General features: G+C 38.3%; 1 protein-coding gene across 1 annotated transcript in view; it reads left to right on the top strand.

Annotated features, from left to right (window-relative positions):
* ABCB5 (ATP binding cassette subfamily B member 5) overlaps positions 1–27,335 on the top strand; it is a 115,642-nt gene extending 88,307 nt beyond the window's left edge. The window contains exons 22-27 of the mRNA XM_005679028.2: positions 1,682–1,822; positions 10,794–10,950; positions 13,823–14,020; positions 15,490–15,696; positions 24,710–24,856; positions 27,088–27,335. Of these exons, the coding sequence (XP_005679085.2) occupies positions 1,682–1,822; positions 10,794–10,950; positions 13,823–14,020; positions 15,490–15,696; positions 24,710–24,856; positions 27,088–27,285 (1,048 nt within the window). The 3' untranslated portion in view covers positions 27,286–27,335. The remainder of the gene's footprint in view (positions 1–1,681; positions 1,823–10,793; positions 10,951–13,822; positions 14,021–15,489; positions 15,697–24,709; positions 24,857–27,087) is intronic.

The raw sequence follows: 27,597 nt of genomic DNA, 5'->3' as shown, positions 1-27,597 counted from the left end.
TATTAACTATAGTTTGTTCCTATAAAGGCAATACTCCCAGGTGACTGCAGTGGTTTGCCTGCCAATTCATTTGCTCTGGAATCATTCCTAATAATGGCATATCAGAATTTCTCACATAAGTCCACCAAGAGGAGACTAGAAAGAGGAGTTGAGAGTAAGCACATTTAGAAAATATGTTTTAGGTCCTCTCACATTGCCATGAAGTATAACTGGGTGAGCATTTTATTATTTCCATGAAACAAGGTTGAGGAAATAATATATTTAAGAAAAAAAAATAATATTGCTTAGCCCTTTATGGGGAAGGAAATGGCAACCCACTCCAGTGTTCTTGCCTGGAAAATCCCAGGGATGGGGGAGCCTGGTGGGCTGCTGTCTATGGTGTCGCACAGAGTCGGACACAACTGAAGCGACTTAGCAGCAGCAGCAGCAGCAGCCCTTTATATTGAATCTCTTAAAAAATATATTTACACATCAAATGTGATCACTTCTTTTAATTTTAAACTACCCCTCCTTACTTTATCAGAAAGATAGCTTTGTATTCTTTCACACTCATGCTTCTTTAGTTAGTACTGCCCTTTAATTTCCATCATTTATTCTCTTAGTGCAAGATTAGGATAGAAAATATTTTTAAGCCAAATCTCTTTAACTCTTTCATTAGGTCTTCTTTAACAGACCTTGCCCATTCATTTGAAAACGCATCGAGTCAGTTTTGTTACATCAAACTATAGAGCCATATAGCTATAGGGAAAATCATTATTTCTGTTGTTTTCTCTGTAATAATTACTAGTAGTTAAAAAGGTACACTGTTGGTGGGAATGCAAACTAGTACAGCCACTATGGAGAACAGTGTGGAGATTCCTTAAAAAATTGCAAATAGAACTACCTTATGACCCAGCAATCCCACTGCTGGGCATACACACCGAGGAAACCAGAATTGAAAGAGACACATGTACCCCAATGTTCATCGCAGCACTGTTTATAATAGCCAGGACATGGAAACAACCTAGATGTCCATCAGCAGATGAATGGATAAGAAAGCTGTGGTACATATACACAATGGAGTATTACTCAGCTGTTAAAAAGAATTCATTTGAATCAGTTCTGATGAGATGGATGAAACTGGAGCCAATTATACAGAGTGAAGTAAGCCAGAAAGAAAAACACCAATACAGTATACTAACACATATATATGGAATTTAGGAAGATGGCAATGACGACCCTGTATGCAAGACAGGAAAAAAGACACAGATGTGTATACCGGACTTTTGGACTCAGAGGGAGAGGGAGAGGGTGGGATGATTTGGGAGAATGGGAATTCTAACATGTATACTGTCATGTAAGAATTGAATCGCCAGTCCATGTCTGACGTAGGGTGCAGCTTGCTTGGGGCCGGTGCATGGGGATGACCCAGAGAGATGTTGTGGGGAGGGAGGTGGGAGGGGGGTTCATGTTTGGGAACGCATGTAAGAATTAAAGATTTTAAAATTTAAAAAAAAATAAAAAATTATTAAAACCCCCCCCCCCCCAAAAAAAAGAAAGGTAAATTCTTAATTCTTAGAAAAAATTCTCTAAAATTCTAAATAATAATGTATCTTGTTTTCTATGTTCATTACTCTACATTTATTTAAAAGACCTTGCTATACCTCATGCCCCATTATCTGGTAAATTTTGTGCATTTCAGAAATACCTTGAAGAAAGCACAGATCATTGGAATCTGTTATGCATTCAGCCATGCCTTTGTATATTTTGCCTATGCAGTGGGATTTCGATTTGGAACTTACTTAATTCAAGCAGGACGAATGACCCCAGAGGGCATGTTCATGTAAGTCATGCAAATATATAAACTCTGTAAATGGGTTATGTACTTAAAGTAACCAGAAAGATGTGTAGATTAGAGTGCAATATCATTTAAATAATATATGTGTAAAAGACATACTGGGAAATTTAAAAATAATTGTTATTTAATAAGTACAGTCAAGTCAGTAAAATACTGATATAACACAGGACTTCCTGGTGGCTCAGATGGGAGCCACCTGTAAAGCATCTGCCTACAATGCGGGAGACCTGGGTTCGATCCCTGGGTCGGGAAGAGCTCCTGGAGAAGGAAATGGCAACCCACTCCAGTACTCTTGCCTGGAAAATTCCATGGACAGAGGAACCTGGTGGGCTACAGTCGTGGGGTCGCAGTTGGACACAACTGAGCGACTTCAGTGTCAATGTCAACACAGGCGTATGTGTGTGTGCTGTTGCTTCAGTTGTGTCTGACTCTCTACGACCCTATGGACTGTAGCCTGCCAGGTTTCTCTGTCCATGGGATCCTCCAGGCAAGAATACTGGAGTGGTTGCCATTTCCTTCTCCAACACAGGTACTCTGAATTAAACTCTCAAATGAATCACTTACTACTTCAGTTTACTAGATGTGAGAATATAAGGTAAAATATGTCTTCTTGTTATCCATTATCTCTCCAGGTAGAGATGGCTTTTAACAAGTATGATTGTAGAACAGTGAGGTGAGTTCCTTGCTAAGCAAACACTCCAGAAGAAACTCATGTAAATGAGTATTTCTCCTCAGAAAAGTCACACTGAGAATTGATCTTGGCATCCCAATGAGGCTGCTTCTTCCCAAAGCATTTGTTGGTGCTTCTATTTGAAACTCTCTTCTCATAGTTATGAATTTCTTTACTTCATACAAATACCTAAATTCAACTTCTGAAATTAGAAAAATTAATTTTGAGTATTAATTCTGAGCTTCTTAAGTCTCCCTAAAATGTCAGAATGTTACTAATCTATATCATAAATGTCACTGCTAAACATTTAGAGCTGCCCTGAGATTTGTTTAGAATTTAGAAAGATGGTAATGATAACCCTGTATGCGAGACAGCAAAAGAGACACAGATGTATAGAACAGTCTTTTGGACTCTGTGGGAGAGGGAGAGGGTGGGATGATTTGGGTGAATGTCATGGAAACATGTATAATATCATATAAGAAACGAGTTACCAGTCCAGGTTTGATACAGGATCCTTGGGGCTGGTGCAGTGGGATGACCCGGAGGGATGGTACAGGGAGGGAGGTGGGAGGGGGGTTCAGGATGGGGAACACGTGTACGCCTGTGGCGGATTCATGTTGATGTGTGGCAGAACCAATACAATATTGTAAAGTAATGAGCCTCCAATTAAAATAAATAAATTTAAATTTAAAAAAAATCTAAGCAAACAATCTTCTTAGTTAAAGAATGATACAACCTCAAAATCACACCATCACTATCATGCCTGCAAATGACATCAGGCAGGATATTTTGAATGGGGCCTCTCAAGACTGCCAACCATTCTGTTTCATATGATAATCACAGTAACAACAAACTTGATTGAGTCCTTATTCAGTATTAAGGATTTGTAGTACACTATTTGCTTAATCTTCTCAACTGCCCTGTGAAATGTTATGATTCCCATTTTACAGGTGGGGAAAATTAACACTCAAGGAGGTTACCTAACTTGGCCAAAGTCACTTAATCAGTAAGTGGCAGAGCACAGATTCAAGTTCATGCTTCAAGATGCTAGGGGCTTTGCTTGGTAGACATTTATTATTATTAATCATTAGTTATTGTTATTACTAACTCTGTGACAAATTTGCATAGAATATTTCTATAAAATTATTATTTTTAAAATCTTACGTAGTTTTCTGAACATTTAAATATCGAGAGGTGGGCTAATGATTACCATAAATGGAACAAGTAACTTGCTTAATGTTATTTTATGGCCCTAAAATGTAGGAGAATCAAAAGGCCCCCATACAAAAACTCCTCCTCCTGCTGGCCTACCACATTTCCTGAATTTTTTTAAATTAAACTCATTAAAAAGGATAATTTCTGGAGACATAAACTTTTTACCTGTCAGAATATATGTTAAGACTATTAACATGAGAGCATTAATGAACAGTGTCACATGGGTACTTCCCAGTGCCCTGAGGGAAGGAAGAAACAAGGAGCTATGCACTAGTATCATTTTTTATTTGTTTCATTCAACCAGACTACAAACAGACTAAGGATACTGATACTTTTATAGTGTGGACACAGGGGATGGGCTCTGAAAAATACGGGAATGGGACTGTGCAAAATGTGAACAGATGAGATTTGTCTTCAATAGCAAAATCTTCAGCTTTCTTGGAAATCCAAAGTGGTCTCTGACAACTATGATCATGTCATGAGTGTCCTTTTATCAACACTAAATTATACCTAGCTTGAAGCATGCTGCACTTTCCAGAGTAGGACAGCTTTCTATCTCATCAGCTAAGTGAATGGAAAATTTTACCAAGTTACACACTTCCTACTAGAACCCTCTTTAGGTAAAAAGAACTTTGTGCTGTTTTCTAAATTAGTGATTTCCTGATTCATTAATCGAGAAACTGGTTAAAAATGAAGATATTTGGAGCTCACCCCACAGACCTAATCCAGAGATATGTAGATTTGGTGTAGGGCCAGGAACCTACATTTTACCAAACATCCAGATTATTCTGAGGCATAGAATCTGAAGATCACTCTTTAAGAAATATGAGTATAGGGACTGAATCCCAGGCTGCTCTCTATAGTTCTTTAAAACCTTAGAGTTTTCTTTTGATCATTTCAGAAACTTTCCTAGAATTATCTAAAAATTGGGAAATTCATATTTTAGTTTATTGTATAAAATAAAAATGTTTTATTCACTCTATAAAATGTAAATGTATTTTCATGATTTATAGCTACCAGGATGGGTAAGCTGTCTCTCTTTCAGAAATGACAGTGTGTCTTTAGAAGGCTTCCCTAGTGGCTCAGATGACAACGAATCTGCCTGCAGTGCAGCAGACCCAGGTTTGATCCCTGGGTTGGGAAGATCTTCTGGAGAAGGGAATGGCTACCCACTCCAGTATTCTGGCCTGGAGAATTCCATGGACAGAGCCTGGCAGGCTACAGTCCATGGGGTCATAAAGAGTCAAACATGACTGAGCGATTTTCACTTCACTTATAAAAGGAGATATACAGAGGGAGTCTTATCAGCAGAATTCCTTGATGTGCTCATAATATTACTTTATCAGCCAAGCTACTATCAACCTTAGCTTTTTCTTCTTAAAAAAAAAAAAAGGTCATATAGATTTCTTATGGTAAAAGCTGTCTCTATTACCGTAAAAGTTTCTCTGAAATGAGCATTTTTTAAAAAGGTTTTAAACATTTTCACTCTGTTGCCTTGCAGCCAATGCATAACCATTTAGAAAAATTTCTTGCTTAGGTTTTCATTACACCTATGTGTAGTAAAACTCTCCGCTTCTGCCTCTGTTAGTCCTTGTAACACTTTGGGTTTACTCTAATATAAATGTACACACTTTGAGAAATACAACATAAGTTTATTCTGTCTGAATTTTAGTGTCTTTAGGTTAGTTTCTAGCTGACTTGTCTTGTGCAATGTAGTGCAGAAACCTTAGTGTCCAGCAGAGGTTTCTGTAACTTCATACTCCAACTTCAGAACTTGCCTCTCTCTTGTTTCTTCCTTCTATGCTATGCATATTAGAAGGAAGCTAAGCAGAGCAGATGGGTAAGAAAGAATCAAGGCCTGACGCCTTCAGATAGTTAAAATAAAAGCCACAGCTTTGAAAACTGCCTGACAAGCAGAGCCAAGCAGCATATGTGTTGCGGCCTAGTCCTCCAAAAATCCAAATACAGTTAATGACAGGAAATCATATTGGACTTTGAATATTCAATCTCAGGTAGCTCAGTGATAAAGAAATTGCCTGCCACGCAGGAGACAGTTTGATCCCTGGTTTGGGAAGATTCACTGGAGGAGGAAATGGCAACCCACTCCAGTTTTCTTGCCTGGAAAATTTCATGGACAGAGAAGCCTGGTGGGCAACACCCCGTGGGGTCACAAAGAGTCAGACACGACTTAGCAACTGAGCACGAGCACAGAAAGCAAGCTAGATCCTCACTATTATCTTTGCTCTGGTAAGCCAGGGAGCCATGGAACAGTGTTAACATTTTATTGATAGTTAGGAAAACAACCTTGATTAGCCAAAACAAGGAAAACAGGAAAGTCTTCTTTCAGTGTTTACTGCCATGACAGCTACCCAACTTCTCCCCAGAGATTATCCAGGAGAGAGGAGGACAAGATAAGGAGACCAGATGGAGGGATCAAGCATTGAAGGGATCTAAAGGAGACAAATCAGGGGAGATTTGATATCTAAGGTTGTCTGAAGATTCTAAAATGGGAAACAAGTGGTAACAAACCCCAACATGCAGGACACAGCTCAGGTCAGCTTTCCACCGAAAGGAGTACTGTAGAAGGGAAAATACAGTAAACGAGGAAGTTCAAGTTCCAGGCCTGAGGTTTTCACAGCTATGTGATCCTGGGCAAATTGCTTATTTCTCTAAGTTAAGAGTCTCCTGATTTATTAGAAAGGGATAAATTTTCCTACCTTACTCCTAAGTGATCAAATGGCGTCATACATATGAAAATATTCTATAAAACCTAAAGAAACAAATAAATATAAGTTGTATATTTTCTTTCTTCCTTCTGTTGAGAAAGGGATTTAGGGTAAAAAGAAAAGGATCTTTGTACTGTTACCTAGATGCAGGGAGAAAGAGTATGAGTATAGGAATAATTGTAATGGCCACCTGTGTGAGGAAAGATACTTTATCTTCCAATTCAAAAACAGAAACTTACTGGGTAGGGACTTCAGAAGTTGTGGTTTGACCTGCTGCACTAATCTACATCCATAGAAATGTGTGAGCTTATTTTCCAACAGGAAGTGTCCCATTAACTTTCAGTTCTGTGAAAGGAATAACAACAACTTAAACATTCACTGAGCACTATTCTAAACACTTTACATTATTAACATATTCAATTCTCACAACAGTCCCGTAAGATGCAGATAGTCTTGTTATCTCCGATTGTCATGCAGAAGCAGAACCACAAAGAACGTGCAGAGGGTCACAGAGCTAGTACAGAAAGGATAGAGTTTGGATGTAGGCCCAGTGGTCTGGCTTCAGAGTCAGTCTCAGAACCCCCTAGTATACTTCTTGAAGTCGTCAAAGGTATACACACTGGATATGGGAGCAGGGTTAAGGGGAGACATACAGACATGAACTAGTTACTATGCTAGATATTTCTATTTGGAGCAATTGTATTAAAATCAGGTTTGTTCATTTCTATGCTTTTTTATTGTTGTTCCTAGCCAAAAGACCTTTCAAAAATTTGAATTCTATTTCAGCAGCAATGATGGGCAAGGAGATTTCTCCATTGTTTGGAAATGCTTCAAAGGATCATTGTAGCAAGACTGCAGTGACAATGACCCCATGCACCCATGAAGAATCCATATAACAAGGAAAGCTCAGCACGTGCAAACCCTCTCCAGATCTCTATTTGCTCAGTATTCTCTTTCCTTAACTCTAGCCATCCCAGAGATGTTTGCTGTAAAATCAGTAAAGCAGTATAAATTCAGAGTAAATCCATGTAAGGATAAGCTGTAGATTTCTTCTTCCATGGACAATTTAAATTTAAGAAAGCTATAGGAGTTAAATTTTAGGTTTTTTAATTCTTACATTACATATTTGTGGCTCAAGAATTTTTTCTACATGCAAATCATTTCTGAACTGTGCAATGTTTCTTGTAATCTTATTTAGGCATGAAGAGGCTGTATAATACTATCATACATTAATAAGTACATTATACTATAAGTTATATAGTATATATATAATACTATACATTATAAGTTATATAGTAGATATATAATATATATATAAGTACTATATAAGGATACTATATAGTGTTTATATATAGTATATATAGTACTATTATATATAGTATACTATTACTATACATTATATATACTTCTATATAGTATATATAATTACTATATATTTTATATGTATACTATATAACTTATAGTATATATAGTATACTATACTATATACTATATGTAGTACTATATATACTATATAGTAATTATATATAATACTATATATATACTATTATATAAGTATATATAATGTATAGTAATTATACTATATAAGTACATTAATACTTTGATGAATGTGTTATTGGTGACTTTAAAACATTTGTCATCATAGCAAATTATTCCTCTTTATATATCTTAAATGGGCAAAATTCCCATGACCAATATTGGCATGGGAAGTCAGCCTGAACATTTCCTGGAGTAAGCTCTTGGTTCAGAGGCCTCCAGGAGCTGGGACCAATTTGAAGAGACTTAACACTAGGCTGCAGTCCATGGGGTCGCTAAGAGTCGGATACGACTGAGCAACTTCACTTTGACTTTTCACTTTCATGCACTGGAGAAGGAAATGGCAACCCACTCCAGTGTTCTTGCCTGGAGAATCCCAGGGATGGGGGAGCCTGTTGGGCTGCCATCTATGGGGTCGCACAGAGTCAGACACGACTGAAGTGACTCAGCAGCAACACTCTCATGGAGTTAGAGCACTGGTTATTGTGCAATAAATACTTAAGTGGAAGTGAATTGCACTTTAGTTCATTCTATCTAATTGGGCCAGATGAGGTTAGGACAGATTCTGTAGCTTTGGTCTCTTTATACAGCACCCACTGGGAGAAAAGTATAATGGAGAATAATGTCCCTGACTAAACCCCTAGACTTTATTTTTGGGGGCTCCAAGATCACTGCAGATGGTGACTGCAGCCATGAAATTAAACAACGCTTGCTCCTTGAAAGAAAAGTTATAATCAACCTAGACAACATATTAAACAGCAGAGACATTACTTTGCCAACAAAGGTCCGTCTAGTCAAAGCTATGGTTTTCCAGTAGTCGTGTATGAATGTGAGAGCTGGACTATAAAGAAAGCTGAGCACCAAAGAACTGATGCTTTTGAACTGTGGTGTTGGAAAAGACTCTTGAGCATCCCTTGGACTGCAAGGAGATCCAACCAGTCCATCCTAAAGGAAATCAGCCCTGGATATTCATTGGAAGGACTGATGCTGAAGCTGAAACTTCAATACTTTGGCCACCTGATGCGAAGAACTGACTCACTGGAAAAGACCCTGATACTGGGAAAGATTGAAGGCAGGAGGAGAAGGGGACGACAGAGGATGAGATGGTTGGATGGCATCACCAGCTCAATGGACATGAGTTTGAGTAAACTCCTGGAGTTGGTGATGGACAGGGAGGCCTGGCGTTCTGCAGTCCATGAGGTCGCAAAGAGTCAGACACGACTGAGCGACTTAACTGAACTGAACTGAAACCCCTAGACAGTCCCATCACCACAAAGTTAGTTTCCTCAATCTAATCCTCATCAACATCAATGCCCGTTCCATTTAGCCTCTCCTCAACATAAACATAATGAAGACAGCATAGAGCTTTCAGCTGGTGCTCTCCTTCTTACTAAAACTTTTCTTCTTAATCTATTTTGCATCTTTGTTTTCCCTTCTCCCCTTCTCAGTAAATTTCATTTTATGGGAGACCTAACAAAGACTCGGTACACTTATGCCAAATAATTAAATTGACTTTTAATTATGCAAATTTTAGGACAGTAAGATATTCTGGCACATTTCAGATACTAAGGTATGTTCTTAGTTGTTCTGAGAAGCCTATTCTCATGTATTACCTAAATTCGATACTCACTTCTGATATTTATAGCTGAGTATTAAGTATTTTGAATGGAATTTTGAGCTCTGAATATCGGTAAATATTAGTACTAAAAATGCCTTGACATCACAGAGCTAGTGACTACAAAATTTTAGCATCACACATCTCAGTAAACCAGTTGTTTGTATCTTTTATATGGTGTTTGACCTTTATAAAGAAAACAAGGTTCAAGATCTGAAGTCTATGTTGCTGAAAAGATTGCATCAAAATCCACCCCTTGATAGGTCCCATCTCTGGAAAAATTCATGAGACCAGTGTGTTTGTGTTTACCTTGCTATGATACAGCACGGCAAACAAGCAACTGGGTTCTGTGTATCCTTTTATTGCCTAATGTTTAAATATTGCCAGTGAAACTTATTTAATTGTTAGCTGAATTACACTTTTAGCTCTGTCACTGAGATGCAGTATTTTTCATTCCAGTAATGTGTTTCCATGACTAAAATGAAAAATGAGAGGAAAAATATTTAACCATGGCCACATGATATGCCACATTTCCGTGACTATTATCCTGTGTGCTATCATCTGCATACTTACCATTTTAGAATTAATCATAATCCGTAGCAGACCAAAGATCATAGCACTTCTTCCAGTCTGGCTAACCTGTATTTTACTCATATATTGTTTTTAGGATCTTAACAAAGAACAGTCTCCATGCTTTGCTCTCTTTAAATCTTGTAGCACTTCAGGCAGATAACCAATCATCTGGCATCAGAGTATCTGTTCTAACTACATTATATGCAAAAACGGGGGGGAAAAACCGTTCATATCTACTGTGTAAATTCAGACCTCACTACTGGAGAATCCATTCTTCCCATTGTTAGTTGAATTCTCTGTCAAATCTCCAAGCAAATGATCCTTATATCAAAGAAGCTAAGAAGTTTTATACTCACTAGTTAGAGCCTTTGATCTGTCTTTCTAATTGGAAGAGAAATTTTTAAGATTACCTGAGCTCCAGAGTTATTTCGTTGTATAGGAAAAGGATAATCGATACGTGGTAGAAAATTACAAAAGAGCTATATCATTTTTGAGCCTTGAGCATTAATGGCTCTATCTGGGTCAAAAGATTATATCCCAGCGCCTGATTTTTCCTTCACTTTTAGAGCTCTTATTTGAAAACAGACCTAACTGAGATTCAAATGCTTTATCTTTTGATAGAGTTTTTACTGCAATTGCATATGGAGCTATGGCCATTGGAGAAACACTTGTTTTGGCACCTGAATATTCAAGAGCCAAATCTGGGGCTGCACATCTGTTTGCTTTGCTGGAAAAGAAACCAACTATAGACAGCTATAGTCAAGAAGGGAAAAAAACAGTAAGCACAAATATGATTTTAAATGTCCACTTATTATTAATTCTTCATATGCATGCTCTCTAATTAGACTTAAATGAAGGCATTATTTGATAACTGCAAATGAGTGCTGTAAATAATTAAAAGCTTGTATAAATAACTGTTATGGTTATAAAAGGAGAAAGGGGATCTTGTCTTAATCAAATTTTCACCTCTCCTACTAAAATGTACAGATTTTATATTAAAAAATATGTGCTTCTGGTTTATTTGCCAGAATATTCTTGAACACAGGATTGATTTATACATTTGATTTTATTTAGACTGCAAAAGTTTTAATATTGGATAAAGCTTTGCATTAAGATTTATTCATTTTTTTCTCTGATAACATATGCAAAGTAAATAGTATCCTGCTACTTCAGACGTCATTTTTCATGGAAAATATATGTGTAAACAGAAAAGAGGAAATGGGAACTATATTAAATTATTAATATTAAAACACATGTACACATTTAGTCACAAACTCTAAAAGATGCATATATTAAATAAATATTCAGTTTTTCTAGACATTTTAAATTTAAAAGAATAACTATTAGGTATACACTTAAAAGGAAATTTTCATTTAAATGTATTTCCCTCTAGAATTTTAACAGTAGATTTATATGTATGATAGCTTAAAATAGTACATTATCACTCAAACTTCATAATTATTAAAAGAATGCTAGTTGTTAGAAATAAAAAGATCATGACAGTCTCAAAATAGAATGCTTTAAGAGACATGAGTGTCACAATAAAATTTCATACTTGTCTTTTGAAAAGTAATGTAGGAAAATTTTTAAATCTTAGGATTTAGATATTTAGTAATATTACTAGTCATTTCTTTCTCAATGTTACAATAGAGGGATTGAGCGTCTCACTGATAAACATCCCCATAGAACTGTATCAAAGGGATAGAATGTGGAAATGTTTCTATAAAGACTATAAAATTAAGTTATTTAATCTTTATTTTATTTAATAGACACATACTTCTATCACTCCCTGTTTTATTTTTCATTTTAACTTTTATTCATTTATTTTTGGCTGTGCTGGGTCTTTGTTGCTGCGCTGCCTTCTCTCTAGCTGCGGTGGGCCGGGGCTTCTCTCTAGTTGTGGTACGCAGGTTTCTCCTTGTGCTGACTTCCCTTATTGAAGAGCACAGGCTCTAGGTTCAGCAGGCTTCAGTAGCTGCAGTTCCCGGGCTCTAGAGCACGGGCTCAATAGGCTCAGTTGTTCTGTGGCATATGGGATCTTCCCAGATCAGGGATCAAGTCTGTCTTCTGCATTGGCAGGTGGATTCTTTACTACTGAGCCACCAGGGAAGCCCACTCTCTATGCTTTAAAAAAATAAAGTCTGATAAAAACAAAACTGGCAAACAATGATAACTACTGACGTTGGGAGATAGGCATATATACAAACAGTCCATTATATGTTATTCTCTCTACTTTTATAGATGTTTGAAATTTTTTCATTACAAAATGTTTAAAATAGTAAAAATTTAAATGTATTAAAGTCTGGAAGTCTAGAATATCTCTCTATACCTTTCCAAAAGGCATCAGAGCATACAGAAATAATCGCACTCTCCAAGGTTTTTAAAAAAATTTTTTTTTGCAAATAATATTCATGTGCTGTAATGGGCAAAACAGAAAGCATTGAAAAAGCTAAAAACAAGGTGCTGTTAAACTTAATATTTTGGTACATATCGTTTCAGGATTTTTTTTCTAATTCTAAAATACTTAACCACAAGTTAACATTTCTTTCCTTTGACAACAGAATAATTTCATTGTCAAATATTTTTTGATACTCCTCCCCTCCACCTATCCCTGCCTCCTACCTATATACTGGGCTCAGAATATGCTGATCATGATTATTAAACCTCACTAGTTAAAATGCATTTGATTGAGGGCAAACATGGAATTCAAAAGAACCTAAAATCTTATGAACCAAATATATAAAGAGAAAGTTAATCATCATTTAGTGATTGTTCTGGAAAGTCTTTTATAAACATCATACTTATGATATACATAAATATTGGTTTATAAATTATCAATCACTAAAGCAATTGAAGCATAAAGAGAAAAATAAATTTATAGGCAAATGTCACTGCCAAAAGATTAACACAGATAACTCTGAATTTAAAATAGAGATGTATATAAACTGTAAATCATGGTCCAACTTATAAAAACAACATTTATACATATAGTTTATGAGGGCTCTAGCTATTCTGAGTTAAGCAATAATACCTAAAAGCACAAATAATATCTGTAAAGCACAAACTAATTTTTTTAAAGATGTATTTATTTAGAGCAGGTGGTCAAACAGCTCTTCTGCAGATCAGACTGTGACTGGGTACTGAAGCCAAAGGAAACTAGTGTTTTTAGCAAGTCTGAGAGTTAAGACCACAAAAACTACAGACATAAAAATCTCAACCAAAATGACAGAAAGTACTGAGGCTGAAGCTGAAACTTTGCCCACCTGCTGTAAGGGTCAACTCACTGGAAAAGACCCTGATGGCTGGAAAAGTTTGAGGGCAAGAGAAGAAGGGGGCGACAGAGGATGAAATGGTCGGATGGCATCACCGACTCAATGGATGTAAGTTTGAGCAAACTCAAGGATATAGTGAAGGACAGGGAGGCCTGGCATGCTGCAGTCCATGGGGTTGCAAAGATTTGGACACGACTTAGTGACTGAACAACAGCAACAATGTGCAGTCAGCAACTCGACAGAGAGGAACATGATGTTTAAAATTAAAATGGTTGTGGAAACATACACAGTTTTCAGAAAGCACTCAGCCAGTGTGCTGTGGTTTGTTACAGACTTTCTAAGTCATCCTTCTAAACACTGCCAACTTTCTTTCACCAGGACATATGTGAAGGGAATATAGAGTTCCGAGAAGTCTCTTTCTTCTATCCAAGTCGCCCAGATGTCCTAATCCTTCGCAGTTTATCCCTCAATATTGAGAAAGGAAAGACAGTAGCATTTGTGGGAAGCAGTGGCTGTGGGAAAAGCACTTCTGTCCAACTTCTGCAGAGATTTTATGACCCAGTGAAAGGACAAGTGGTAAGACTGAATTCAAATACAATTTATCTGGAGGTTAGTGGAGCTGTTCTTAAACATTCCCTTGGGCTTAAGTTCAAGCTTCCTGCTATTCACTCTGGCCATCTCCACACCACAATTCTCAAAACCATAGGCATGATTAGAGCTCTTTTGAATCAGCTCCATTAAGTTCTGCATCCTGATCTCAAAAAAGAAATGCAACCTCTCCCTCCTTTGAACTCCGAGGACGGATTTTCTTACCTGGCACTTTTCTTACTCTAACTTAGATTCAGATTTTCAACTATTCTGTCCCTTCAAACACCACCACATTACAAACACACACAGACAACTTCCTGTTCTTCCTTCCCCTACCACCGCAAAACACAAGAAGCCCGTAAAAGTCAGTGATCGTCATGACAGTCATTTTGCTGCAATGTACAGTCTTTTGACCATCACAGTCACAAAGATTATTTGCAAAAGGCTGTCTTCACAGAAAACAATGAACAATGAGGACCAAAACTAGGGAACACTCAGCTGTTTGCATATAGCATAGCACACTCCTTCTTTTAAACTCTCCAATGATTTTCTATCGCAGTTAGAATAAACAAGAGTCCATACTATCAAATCAAGGTCCTTTGTGATCTAGCCCCTGCCTCTCCCTCCAAACTCCTCTCCTATCATTCCTACCTCACTATACACTGTTTATCAGTCTCATTGACTTCTTTATGTTCTAGAAATACACAATGTTCTTTGAACACACATTGTTCTTGCTGTTCCCTTGATCACAATTTGTTCTTACTATAACTCCTTTGCCAATACCTTCTCATCATTCATGTCTCAGTCTAAAAATACTACTTCCTTAGAGGGACTTCTTAGAATATAATGCATTCACCTGTCCCCTTCCCAAACCCTCAGCACATTCTTAGTCGCTCTCTATTTCATTACCTTGTCTCATGACACTTTATTTTTCTGACGTTGTTGTTTGTCAGTGTGCTTATTACCTGCCTCTCTCCGCTACAATATAAGCTAAGGAGGGTAAGACCTTTGTCTTATTTATTACTCTTTCCTCAGTGCCTGAAGAGTCCTCATCACATAGTAGGTATGCTTATGCTCATCAGATGTGAGTTGAATTTTGTTACATCACTAGGCTTTAATAAAGCAGGGTCCTTTACAGTGGAGGTTGGTCGTTTTTCCTCTGACTTTAGTACAGAACACCAGACTTCATTCTAAACTCTGGGCGGGTCTCTAGAACATATGGCCATTCCCAGAAATGTCAAGTAAGTTTAAGAGTTGGTACTTCAGTTAGTTATTAATACGTGCTGTCTGCTTCTATACGACATATGATTTATGAGCCCTTCTTGGGTAACATTTATGCTATGAAACAGCTTGAATTCCTAACCTGCTTGTTATGATTTGTATATGTTTGAATGCAGTGAGTAACATGATGCAGTTGTTGGATCTTCACATACCATTCTCCCTTCTGCCTTTGGCAGCTATTTGATGGTGTGGATGCAAAGGAATTGAATGTACAGTGGCTCCGTTCCCAGATAGCAATCGTTTCTCAAGAACCTGTGCTCTTCAACTGCAGCATTGCTGAGAACATAGCCTATGGTGATAACAGCCGAGTTGTGTCACTGAATGAGATAAAAGAAGTAGCAAATGCAGCCAACATCCACTCTTTTATTGAGGGTCTCCCTGAGGTAAGAAAATGCCTGGAATCTTGAACCAAAAGCTGTCTAGTATTTTACTGGGCTTAAGTGGTTATTTTTATGTGCTCCTTGGATTACACAATTTATTGCTGGCATCTAATGTAAAGTGAGATATAAAAAGCAAAATTTGAGATTATGTTTGGGTGACATTTTCCAAGACCAACTGTATTAATATTCACTGAATATCAATTAATCTTCATATTTTGATTTTATACCTTCTATTCGTTTATACTCTACTCATGGCTACACCACCATCATCCCCCTCTGGACCACCTTGAAAGTGAGTGAAAGTGTTAGTCGCTCAGTCACATCTGACTGTTTGTGATGCCATGGACTCCTCTGTCCATGGAATTCTCTAGGCAAGAACACTGGAGTGGGTAGCCATTCCCTTCTCCAGGGGATCTTCCCAACCCAGGGATTGAACCTGAGTTTCCACATTGCAGATGGATTCTTTACCATCTGAGACATCAGAGAGGACCACTTTAGTACCTTCTTAATCTGTCTTCCCTTCTCCAGTGGACCACATTCTGTCATGAGAACCCCATGAACAGTATGAAAAGGCAAAATGATGGGATACTGAAAGAGGGACTCCTCAGGTCAGTAGGTGCCCAATATGCTACTGGATTTCAGTGGTGAAATAACTCTAGAAAGAATGAAGGGATGGAGCCAAAGCAAAAACAAAACCCAGCTGTGGATGTGACTGGTGAGAGAAGCAAGGTCCGAGGCTATCAAGAGCAATATTGCATAGGAACCTGGAATGTCAGGTCCATGAATCAAGGCAAATTGGAAGTGGTCAAACAAGAGATGGCAAGAGTGAACATCGACATTCTAGGAATCAAAGAACTAAAATGGACTGGAATGGGTGAATTTAACTCAGATGTCCATTATATCTACTACTGCGGGGAGGAATCCCTCAGAAGAAATGGAGTAGCCATCATGGTCAACAAAAGAGTCTGAAATGCAGTACTTGGATGCAATCTCAAAAATGACAGAATGATCTCTGTTCGTCTCCAAGGCAAACCATTCAGTATCACGGTAATCCAAGCCTATTCCCCAACCAGTAACACTGAAGAAGCTCAAGTTGAACTGTTTTATGAAGACCTACAAGACTTATTAGAACTAACACCCAAAAAAAGATGTCCTTTTCATTATAGGGGACTGGAATGCAAAAGTAGGAAGTCAGGAAACACCTGGAGTAACAGGCAAATTTGGCCTTGGAATGCAGAATGAAGCAGGGCAAAGACTAATAGAGTTTTGCCAAGAAAATGCACTGGTCATAGCAAACACCCTCTTCCAACAACACAAGAGAAGACTCTACACATGGACATCACCAGATGGTCAACACCGAAATCAGATTGATTATATTCTTTGCAGCCAAAGATGGAGAAGCTCTATACAGTCAACAAAAACAAGACCAGGAGCTGACTGTGGCTCAGATCATGAACTCCTTATTACCAAATTCAGACTTAAATTGAAGAAAGTAGGGAAAATCGCTAGACCATTCAGGTATGACCTAAATCAAATCCCTTATGATTATACAGTGGAAGTAAGAAATAGATTTAGAGCCTAGATCTGATAGATAGAGTGCCTGATGAACTATGGAATGAGGTTCATGACATTGTACAGGAGACAGGGATCAAGACCATCCCCATGGAAAAGAAATGCAAAAAAGCAAAATGGCTGTCTGGGGAGGCCTTACAAATAGCTGTGAAAAGAAGAGAAGCAAAAAGCAAAGGAGAAAAGGAAAGATATAAGCATCTGAATGCAGAGTTCCAAAGAATAGCAAGAAGAGATGAGAAAGCCTTCTTCAGCGATCAATGCAAAGAAATAGAGGAAAAGAACAGAATGGGAAAGACTAGAGATCTCTTGAAGAAAATTAGAGATACCAAGGGAACATTTCATGCAAAGATGGGCTCGATCAAGGACAGAAATGGTATGGACCTAACAGAAGCAGAAGATATTAAGAAGAGGTGGCAAGAATACACAGAAGAACTGTACAAAAAAGATCTTCACGACCCAGATAATCACGATGGTGTGATCACTCATCTAGAGCCAGACATCCTGGAATGTGAAGTCAAGTGGGCCATAGAAAGCATCACTATGAACAAAGCTAGTGGAGGTGATGGAATTCCAGTTGAGCTGTTTCAAATCCTGAAAGATGATGCTGTGAAAGTGCTGCACTCAATATGCCAGCAAATTTGGCAAACTCAGCAGTGGCCACAGGACTGGAAAAGGTTAGTTTTCATTCCAATCCCAAAGAAAGGCAATGCCAAAGAATGCTCAAACTACTGCATAATTGCACTCATCTCACATGCTAGTAAAGTAATGCTCAAAATTCTCCAAGCCAGACTTCAGCAATACGTGAACCGTGAACTTTCTGATGTTCAAGCTGCTTTTAGGAAAGGCAGAGGAACCAGAGACCAAATTGCCAACATCTGCTGGATCATGGAAAAAGCAAGAGAGTTCCAGAAAAACATCTATTTATGCTTTATTGACTAAGCCAAAGCCTTTGACTGTGTGGATCACAATAAACTGTGGAAAATTCTGAAAGAAATGGGAATACCAGACCACCTGACCTGCCTCTTGAGAAATCTGTATGCAGGTCAGGAAGCAACAGTTAGAATTGGACATGGAACAACAGACTGGTTCCAAATAGGAAAAGGAGTATGTCAAGGCTGTATATTGTCACCCTGCTTATTTAACTTATATGCAGAGTACATCATGAGAAATGCTGGACTGGAAGAAACACAAGCTGGAATCAAGACTGCCGGGAGAAATATCAATAATCTCAGATATGCAGATGACACCACGCTTATGGCAGAAAGTGAAGAGGAACTAAAAAGCCTCTTGATGAAAGTGAAAGAGGAGAGTGAAAAAGCTGGCTTAAAGCTCAACATTCAGAAAACGAAGATCATGGCATCCGGTCCCATCACTTCATGGGAAATAGATAGGGAAACAGTGGAAATAGTGTCAGACTTTATATTTTGGGGCTCCAAAATCACGGCAGATGGTGACTGCAGCCATGAAATTAAAAGATGCTTACTCCTTGGAAGAAAAGTTATGACCAACCTAGATAGCATATTAAAAAGCAGAGACATTACTTTGCCAGCAAAGGTCCGTCTAGTCAAGGCTATGGTTTTTCCAGTAGTCATGTAAGGATGTGAGAGTTGGACTGTGAAGAAGGCTGAGCGCCAAAGAATTGATGTTGCAGAAGACTCTTGAGAGCCCCTTGGACTGCAAGGAGATCCAACCAGTCCATTCTGAAGGAGATCAGCCCTGGGATTTCTTTGGAAAGAATGATGCTAAAGCTGAAACTCCAGTACTTTGGCCACCTCATGCGAAGAGTTGACTCATTGCAAAAGACTTTGATGCTGGGAGGGATTGGGGGCAGGAGGAGAAGGGGACGACAGAGGATGAGATGGCTGGATGGCATCACTGACTCGATGGACGTGAGTCTGGGTGAACTCCATGAGTTGGTGATGGACAGGGAGGCCTGGCGTGCTGCGATTCATGGGGTCGCTAAGAGTCGGACACGACTGAGCGACTGAACTGAATCTGTCTTCCTGTTTCCAGTCTTGCCCCTTTATAATTCTTCCTCACATCAATTGGATCTTTTAAAAACATAAAGTAAATCATATCCCTCCCTGCCTAAAACCTCCTAACATCATCCCTTTGAACTAAGAATGAAATCAAAACTTCTTATAAGACTGGCAGTGCCTTCTGTGATCTGGCCCTGATCTCTTTATGTGCTGACTCTCTCCAGCCATACTGACTTCTTTCTGTCTCATGAACTTTTTTATTCCCTACTGCAGGACATTTACACTCAAATTTATTCAGCTGGGTTCTCCCTTCCCACGACTCTTCGAAGAGCCAGCTCTTTAAATTTCAAGCTCTTTCAAATGTCACTTTTGCAGAAGTCTCCCGTGGCCATCTTATTTTAAAGAGGACCCATGAGCCCTTATAGCCTATCGCATAGTCTTTAGAGTGCTTACCATAGTCTAAAATTACCCTGGTGCTTATTAATTTGTTTAGGGTCTCCTTTTCTCACTAGAGTGTTAGGTCCTTGCCTGCCATTTTTGTCATCTCTCTGTATTGGCTGTTACAGCTGACACAAAATTTCAGAAAAGTTGAAAATCTTGGCTAACTGTCAAGAGGGCTTTAGCATAGCAAGCTTTGATACAAATCCAGAATTAGTGCACAGACACTAATGTTGGTTGCAACTTATAAGTTCTTACTATTTATACCTACATACATACATAGATAAAATAAAAATATAGGGACTTCCTGGTGGGCCAGTGGTTAAGACTCCACACTTCCTAAAAGGGGCACAGGTTTGACCCTGGTGAGAGAGCTAAGACCCCATATGTTGCACAGTGCAGCAAAAATTTTTTAAAAAGTATATGTATGTACCTACTTATATATATATATACATACACACACTTACTTTTGATTAGAAACAAATTTGTATAATGTGGTTTTCTAGCTCACTTTAAAAGGAAATGCCAAAGTTCAGTAAGCATTATATTAAACAACTAATCTAATGCCCTGTTTTGGGAGAAGGATAATGGTCACCATACTCTCTTTTATACTACTAGATCATCCCTCACCATCTCCTGTCCACATTAATTGGTTCCTCTAACTAGAAATGGGCCATTAATACAGTTTCCCTAACTTCAGTAAGGTTCTGCATTACTAACTATAACAGAAGGAGTAACAAAATATTGTGACCCTATAGCTTTCCCTTTTTTAACCAAGACATTCACTGAATTATTGATTCAAGGATAGATTATTATCTACATAATCCTAAGAGGGTTTTTCTTTAATTTATGTATGGTAACATGCTTTCCGTTTTATATTTGTACCATTTGACTCTTACTCTTAAATTTTTTTTTATCTTTCATTATTTTCATTGTACTATTTCTCAGATTTACCCAAAACTATATACTGCAGAGATTCAGCATTCTTTTTACAATCAACTTTGAGAATCATAATGTTATTTCCAAAAGAAAGAATAGCTTGTTTCTAAGCGTTTTTAAATAAAACTGTAGTTTACTTTCATATCACTCTTACCTGGAAACTATATAGAACCATAAAGAAATCTGGTGCCAAAATATCCTTTTGGAATAGGACAGGGAAATTACTAGTCTAGCAGTAAAGGACGAGGGTTTTGGGAAATCAACTCGGAGCTATTTCCAGTGTTTAGTTATGAAGGTCTGAATTAATAAAGTAAAATAAAACAAGGAAAAGGATGTAAAAAATATCATAAAAGTGGAATTGTCAGGACTGAGCTTCAGGTTGTCTGTAGAAAGTGAGCAAGAAAGTACATAATACACTGGGCAGCTTTCTGGCATGAAAACACAAAGAGCATGTGATGAGAGGATGAAAGCAGGAATGACGAAGCTTCACAGAAAATCACACAGAGGACATTGCTTTGAACTGGCTTTTGAAGAATGAGTAGTTCACTAGGCAGAAAGGGAGCAACACCATTTTTAGGAGACAGAATAAGCTCATGCAGAAACACATACATGTGAAAGGGTTTTATGTGTTTGAAGGAAAATAAGTTTAAAGTTCTGAGCACAAACTATAAAGTGGGGAATTAAGAAGAAGCCACACAAACATGAGCATGGACTAAATGTGAAGGTTCTGAATTACCAGACTAGGTTTGGACTCTGTTATTATTGGAAAGAGGAAACCGCTAGACCCTTTTTACACAAAGAAGTGACATGATCGAATTTTTAAAGGAAAAAAAAAAATCATTTGAAGCTCAGCCTTTTGTTTGCTCATTCAAGAGACGCTGTGGCCTCTGTGGCAATGGCCCAGACTACATGAAAGGGGCAAGTCTTGGTACATTACAACATTGATGAGAGAAATTCAGGTCCATACTTTTCTTTCCCCCAGTTCCAATTTCCAAAAGTTCTTAAACATCACACACTCCCCTCCACACACAAAGACCATATGTTTGAAGTAAATTTGTTGGGTGGTCAAAATGACATGAGGTTTTATGTAGTCTTTATTAATCCTACTTAGAATGAATTGTCAAATATTTCTACAGAAGTATTCACATATTTGATTACTGATTGCTACCCAGCCCTTTCTGGGGGTCTTAAATAATATATGTGTGTGGGCTCAGTTGCTCAGTCCTGTCTGACTCTTTGAGACCCATGGACTGTAGCCTGGCAGGCCACACTGTTCATGGAATTTTCCAGGCAAGAATACTGGAGCATGTTGCCATTTCCTTCTCCAGGGGATCTTCCCATCCCAGGCATCAAACCTGAGTCTCCTGTGTCTCCTGCGTTGGCAGGCGAATTCTTTACCCCCGAAGCCTGGGAAGCCCAAAATAATATATATTGCATATTAAATATAAATAATGTATGATGTGTACAATTTATAGTATATTTTATTCTAAAGTAAAGAAAAATAGAATTGTTAAGTAAGTATAGCCCTGTGGGTTTCAGGTAAAGGATTATGGACCTGTCTGGCAGATCAAGGCTAGAACGTGAATAGCAGTCAACTTAGAGTGTGCTAAGGGTAACAAATCTACGGTGTATGCCATGAATAGAACCTCCAGGCATTTGGAAATATCAGCCTGGGAGAGAAGTTCAGATAACACTGGCTTGGTCTTGAGGATCCCTGAGAAATACATCAGATGTAGAAATCCCCTAGTGCCCACAATTTCACACAGTCAGCTCTCAGTCAAACCACTTCCTGGCTCCACTGGAACCACCCTAAAACTCCTTTAAAGGGCCTGCAGAGAATCTCCAGCATGCAGCTGGTTTAGGATTAGACTATCTGATGTTCCTTCCAGGATGAAATTGGTATTTAGACCCAGGTTTACATTGAACAGCTACTGCTTCTTGAGTATCTCATAAAACAAGTGATTTCAGGGCACTCACCATCCTAGTGTTTGCCGGAAAACTGATTTAGATTTTCAGCTGAAACAGGAAAGAATGAAATCCTGTAGTTCTTCATTAGAAACAAACAAAAAGACAAAAACCTTCAGTTTAAGTGTCTGAAAATGTTTTTAGATTACTATTGAGACAACATGTATATTCATATTTATAATCTGTTCTGCTTGAAAGTGTTAGTCTTTCAGTTGTGTCCGACTCTTTATGATCCCATGGACTGAAGACTGCCAGGTTCCTCTGTCCATGGAATTCTCTAGGGAAGAATACTGGAGTGGGTTGCCATTTCCTCCTCCAGGGGATCCCCCCAACCCAGCGATTGAACCTGTGTCTCCTGCATAGCAGGCAGATTCTTGACCATCTGAGCCACCAGGGCTTAATGATGGGCAAAAACATCTGAATTGTATTTTCATCCAGTTCATTCTTACGACTTATATCTTCCTGAAAGCTAAAGAAAGCCAAGAAATGCAAAGTGATTTCCAAGCTAGTATTATATCTTCTTCAGCTGTAATAGAAGAATCCACATACAATTTAATCTAGACTGGCAGAAAGAGCTACAAGTCCATTATCATTGCCACCAAATCCAGTTTTTGGCTTAAGATTGAATCCTCTAATTTAGATGGGAAACTTGCAGTGTGTGGATATGAACCACTGAGTTTTACCTGATTATCTATAGCCCTGTGGTTCCAGTTTAAAAAAAAAAAAGTGTTTTAGAAGGAAAAGGCCCAGTGGGCTAGCAGTCTCGGCTAAAATCACAAAGAAAAACGAATGAAGGTGAAGTAGCGTCCGACTCTTTGCGACCCCATGGACTCTAGCCCACCAGGCTTCTCCATCCATGGAATTTTCCAGGCAAAGGTATTGGAGTGGGTTGCCATTTCTTTCTCCAGAGGATCTTTCTGACCCAGGGATTGAACCTAGGTCTCCCGCATTGCAGGGAGATGCTTTACCATCTGAGCCACCAGGGAATCTCTCAAATCACAAAGGAGATAGCTGAAGTCTGTTTCCTTTGTAGACCATTCACAAAGGACACTTTTACTGGGCTTCAATAATTCACCCATTGTTTGATATAAAGTAAACAACTAAGCATTTTAAGTTGAAAATGAACTTTGAGATTAAGGAGACATATCTGTTATTAAAGTTACTCACAAGCTTTCTCAAAACCTCCTCTGCTGGAGAAACATCTCCTGAAGGCAGCAGGTGCGGAGGGAAAGGCAGTTGAATCAGGCCTCTCCAAGGTCCTAAGCTAAACAGTACATTATCACGTGCTGCGTTTCTCTATGATGATGCTACAGGATCCACCTTTAGAAAGTTGTACAGTTGGACTTACTTTCCCAGTGGAGCTGATCCACCCACACATCCTTGTTTGGGTACCAAGGGCATGTATTTCTCAGACAACTGGCAAGGGCTAATAGAGAGCAAGGTGAAACCCTGGAGGAAAGCAGAGTCAACAGGATAATGCGGAAAACAAGTGGGAGCCTGCTTGCTGATCCATTATGATTTAGATATGTGAGAAATTTCCTTTACCCTTCCATGGAGTGTAATACTGAAAAGGGGGTCATTAGTAAGTAGGAGAGTGTAGCAATTTGTGAAGTGCTAAATATCACTATCACGGCCTGAAAAGTTGCTAGGATGATACCTGCACCACTGAGAATGGCATCATGACACCTGGAGAAATGTGCCCACAGAGATTTAGTAAGAGCCACAACTAAAAACCCAGTGATTTCTTTTAAAATGATACTTTAAATCATTTTGACCTGAAAACAGAAGACAATTTAACTTAATGGGGAAAGATTTGTGTTTACTGGGAACTTTTTCCCTAATGATTTTTTTTTAATGCTTTAATTTGAACAATTCCTTTGTAGAAGCAAAATGGCAAAGGTCTACTATTTGTGATCAGATTAGATATGTAAATGAAATAATAGTGTTTACTGTTGGTTTAGCATTTATTTGCAACAAAGCCCAAGAATAGATTTCAGCACTTGTTGGGACACAAATTTTAGAGAGTAGCAAAATCTGAAATATTTAGATGGCTCTCGCCCACAGTTGCCATGTTAATTTAAATAACCAAGACTTGCTTTCTTAATTGCATGTTCCTGTAATAGAAATACAACACAAACGTTGGACTGAAAGGAACACAGCTTTCTGGCGGCCAGAAACAAAGACTAGCTATTGCAAGGGCTCTTCTCCGTAAACCAAAAATTTTATTGTTGGATGAGGCCACTTCAGCTCTTGACAATGAGAGTGAAAAGGTAACTTTCTCTTCTTTCATCTCAGGATTAATATGAAATATGAGAGTGGAGTATTTTGGAAGAAATTAAGGTCAGTTGGTGGGGAAAAAAAAGGCCTGGAGAGAATTGTAGTCATAGGGTCACCAGTTGTAATTAAGGTTTTGACCTTTATGTAAAGGTCAGAGGCTGGTGGGGAGTGGGGAGAGAGTTGGGGCACAAGGCATCCCGTGTGTTAGAAAGGTTTTCTCATTAGAATTGGTCTCATCATCAAAAGGGTCCCAATTCTTGAAATGCTTCTCCACTCAAGTAAAAAGCCCAAGGAAGATTACTTTCCTGTTTTATTATTATTCTAATGATACCAAACAAAATAATAAGGTAATCTACATATGTAAGAGAGTGATCTACACAGCAATGTTGGAGCCTGCTAGTTTCTCTACCTTCTTTAGAATATTTGCTCAGTTTGAAAAGGAAACAAGGGGGCAAATAGACATGTAACAATAGGCGTACAGTTAAAGCTTCTTCTCATGTTTAATTTTACTATATTCTTGTCCCTTAGTAGTTCTTACATATATAGTATGTTCTTATTTGTTAAATGAAAGCTGGTTAAATGAATAATAATCTTCAATATTTATCAAGTGCTTATTATACACTACTATCTCAATCCTCACAACAGTTTGATTATTTTTTACTATGTTCAATTTACAGATCAGCACATTAAGGCTTAGAAAAAGTTAAGTAACTTCCTTAAATCCCTTGTGGCTCAGCTAGTAAAGAATCCATCTGCAGTGAAGGAGACCTGGGTTCCATCCCTGGGTTGGGAAGATCCCCTGGAGAAGGGAAAGGCTACCCACTCCAGTATTCTAGCCTGGAGAATTCCATGGACTGTATAGTCCATGGGTCGCAAAGAGTCGAACACGACTGAGCAACTTTCACTTTCACTTTAAATTCTAATAAAGTGTATCTGAGCTAAGATCCCATGAGATTAATCAGTACACAACTACTATTTGTAGATGATTATCATTCTTGATTTCCAAGGAGACAGTGTGTTATGAAAGAAAAAAATGGGACTTTTGGAATCAGACATATTTGGGCTGTAATTCTCGATTCATCAGGTACTAGCAGTGTGACCTAGGTCAAGCGACCTGAATTTTTCAAATCCTGGTTTATTTATCAGGAAAATGAAAATACTCCTTACAGAGATACTGAAAGGATTTAAATGAGATAACCATCATTAGAATATCTTATATATTTAGCAAATAATCGGATTTTACCTTCTGCTTCCATTTCTTGTTTGTTCTTGTTGTTTTGTTTTTGGCTACACTGCGAGGCATGTGGGATCTTAGTTCCCCAACCAGGGACTGAACCTGTGTTCCCTGTAGTGAGAGCACAGATCCTACCACTGGACCTCCAGGGAATTCCCTTATTTCTCATATACAGCATAATTACCTCTTTGTCACTGAGATGCTGGTTTAGCTAGGACAGTTTTACAACTAAATTCTAAAAAGAAAAACAAACAGAAACTATGAGAAGAAATGAATTTTTAAATAGACAATTAAGTATGGAAATACTACTTTCTGGGTTTGACTTTGAAACCCCCTGGTGGCTGAGAGGTTAAAGCATCTGCCTCCAATGTGGGAGACCCGGGTTTGATCCCTGGGTCGGGAAGATCCCCTGGAGAAGGAAATGGCAATCCACTCCAGTATTCTTGCCTGGAGAATCCCATGGAGAAGCCTAGTAGGTTTCAGTCCATGGGGTCGCAAAGAGTCGGACTCCAGGCAAGAGTGCTGAAGTGGATTGCCATTTCCTTCTCCAGGGTATCTTCCTGACCCAGGAATCGAACCCAGGTCTCCTGCATTGCAGGCAGATGCTTTACCATCTGAGCCACCAGGGAAGCCCCAGTACTATTGCCTGGAAAATCCCATGGATAGAGGAGCCTGGTAGGCTACAGTCCATGGGGTTGCAAAGAGTCAGAGTCGGACACGACAGAGTGACTTCACTTTCACTTTCACTTTCAAATACAAATAACCATCTAATTTTTATTGTCACAAAAGCTACTCCAACTAAAAATCTTATTTAGTGTCTATAATTACTTTTTCTAGATTTCTATTAAGATATTCCACAAAGAAGGGTAGTTTCCTTGAAGATAAGCAAATACACAATGAATGTTATTAGATTTCCTTAATCAATTTGACTTGGGCAAGTTTACTGGCATTTAACCAAAGCTAGCAATCACAGGCCCTTCTCTCTTCCAGGTGGTTCAACATGCCCTTGATAAGGCCAGTAAGGGGAGGACGTGCCTAGTGGTGGCTCACAGACTCTCCACGATACAGAACGCAGATTTGATAGTGGTTCTGCACAATGGAAAAATAAAGGAACAAGGAACTCATCAAGAGCTCCTGAGAAATCGAGACATATATTTTAAATTAGTAAACGCACAGTCAGTGCAATGATGCTGTTAGAGTTAACACATATTTTGATCTTCATGTAATGCAAAGAAAGACTGCCTAATAATTATTTGGTATGCTTTGATCTTGTTTATTGCATGTATCAATAAAATCATGCTATTCAAGTAGACATGTTTTGTTCACACACCATCTACCCTTCAGGTTCTTAAAAGGAAACAAAAATTCATTTAAGTGAGATAATGCATATATCCTTCAATTTATAAAAAGCACATTTGCTTATAAAGCAATTTGCTGAAAAGTGAGTATTTTCCTATCAATTTCTGCTATAAAATTGGGAATATATTCCTAGAGGGAAAA

This window comes from Capra hircus, chromosome 4 (genome assembly GCF_001704415.2).
Source record: "Capra hircus breed San Clemente chromosome 4, ASM170441v1, whole genome shotgun sequence".
NCBI classification, from domain to species: Eukaryota; Metazoa; Chordata; class Mammalia; order Artiodactyla; family Bovidae; genus Capra; species Capra hircus.
Note: the sequence above shows the minus strand (reverse complement) of the source record. Positions and strands in the feature narration are given on the sequence as shown.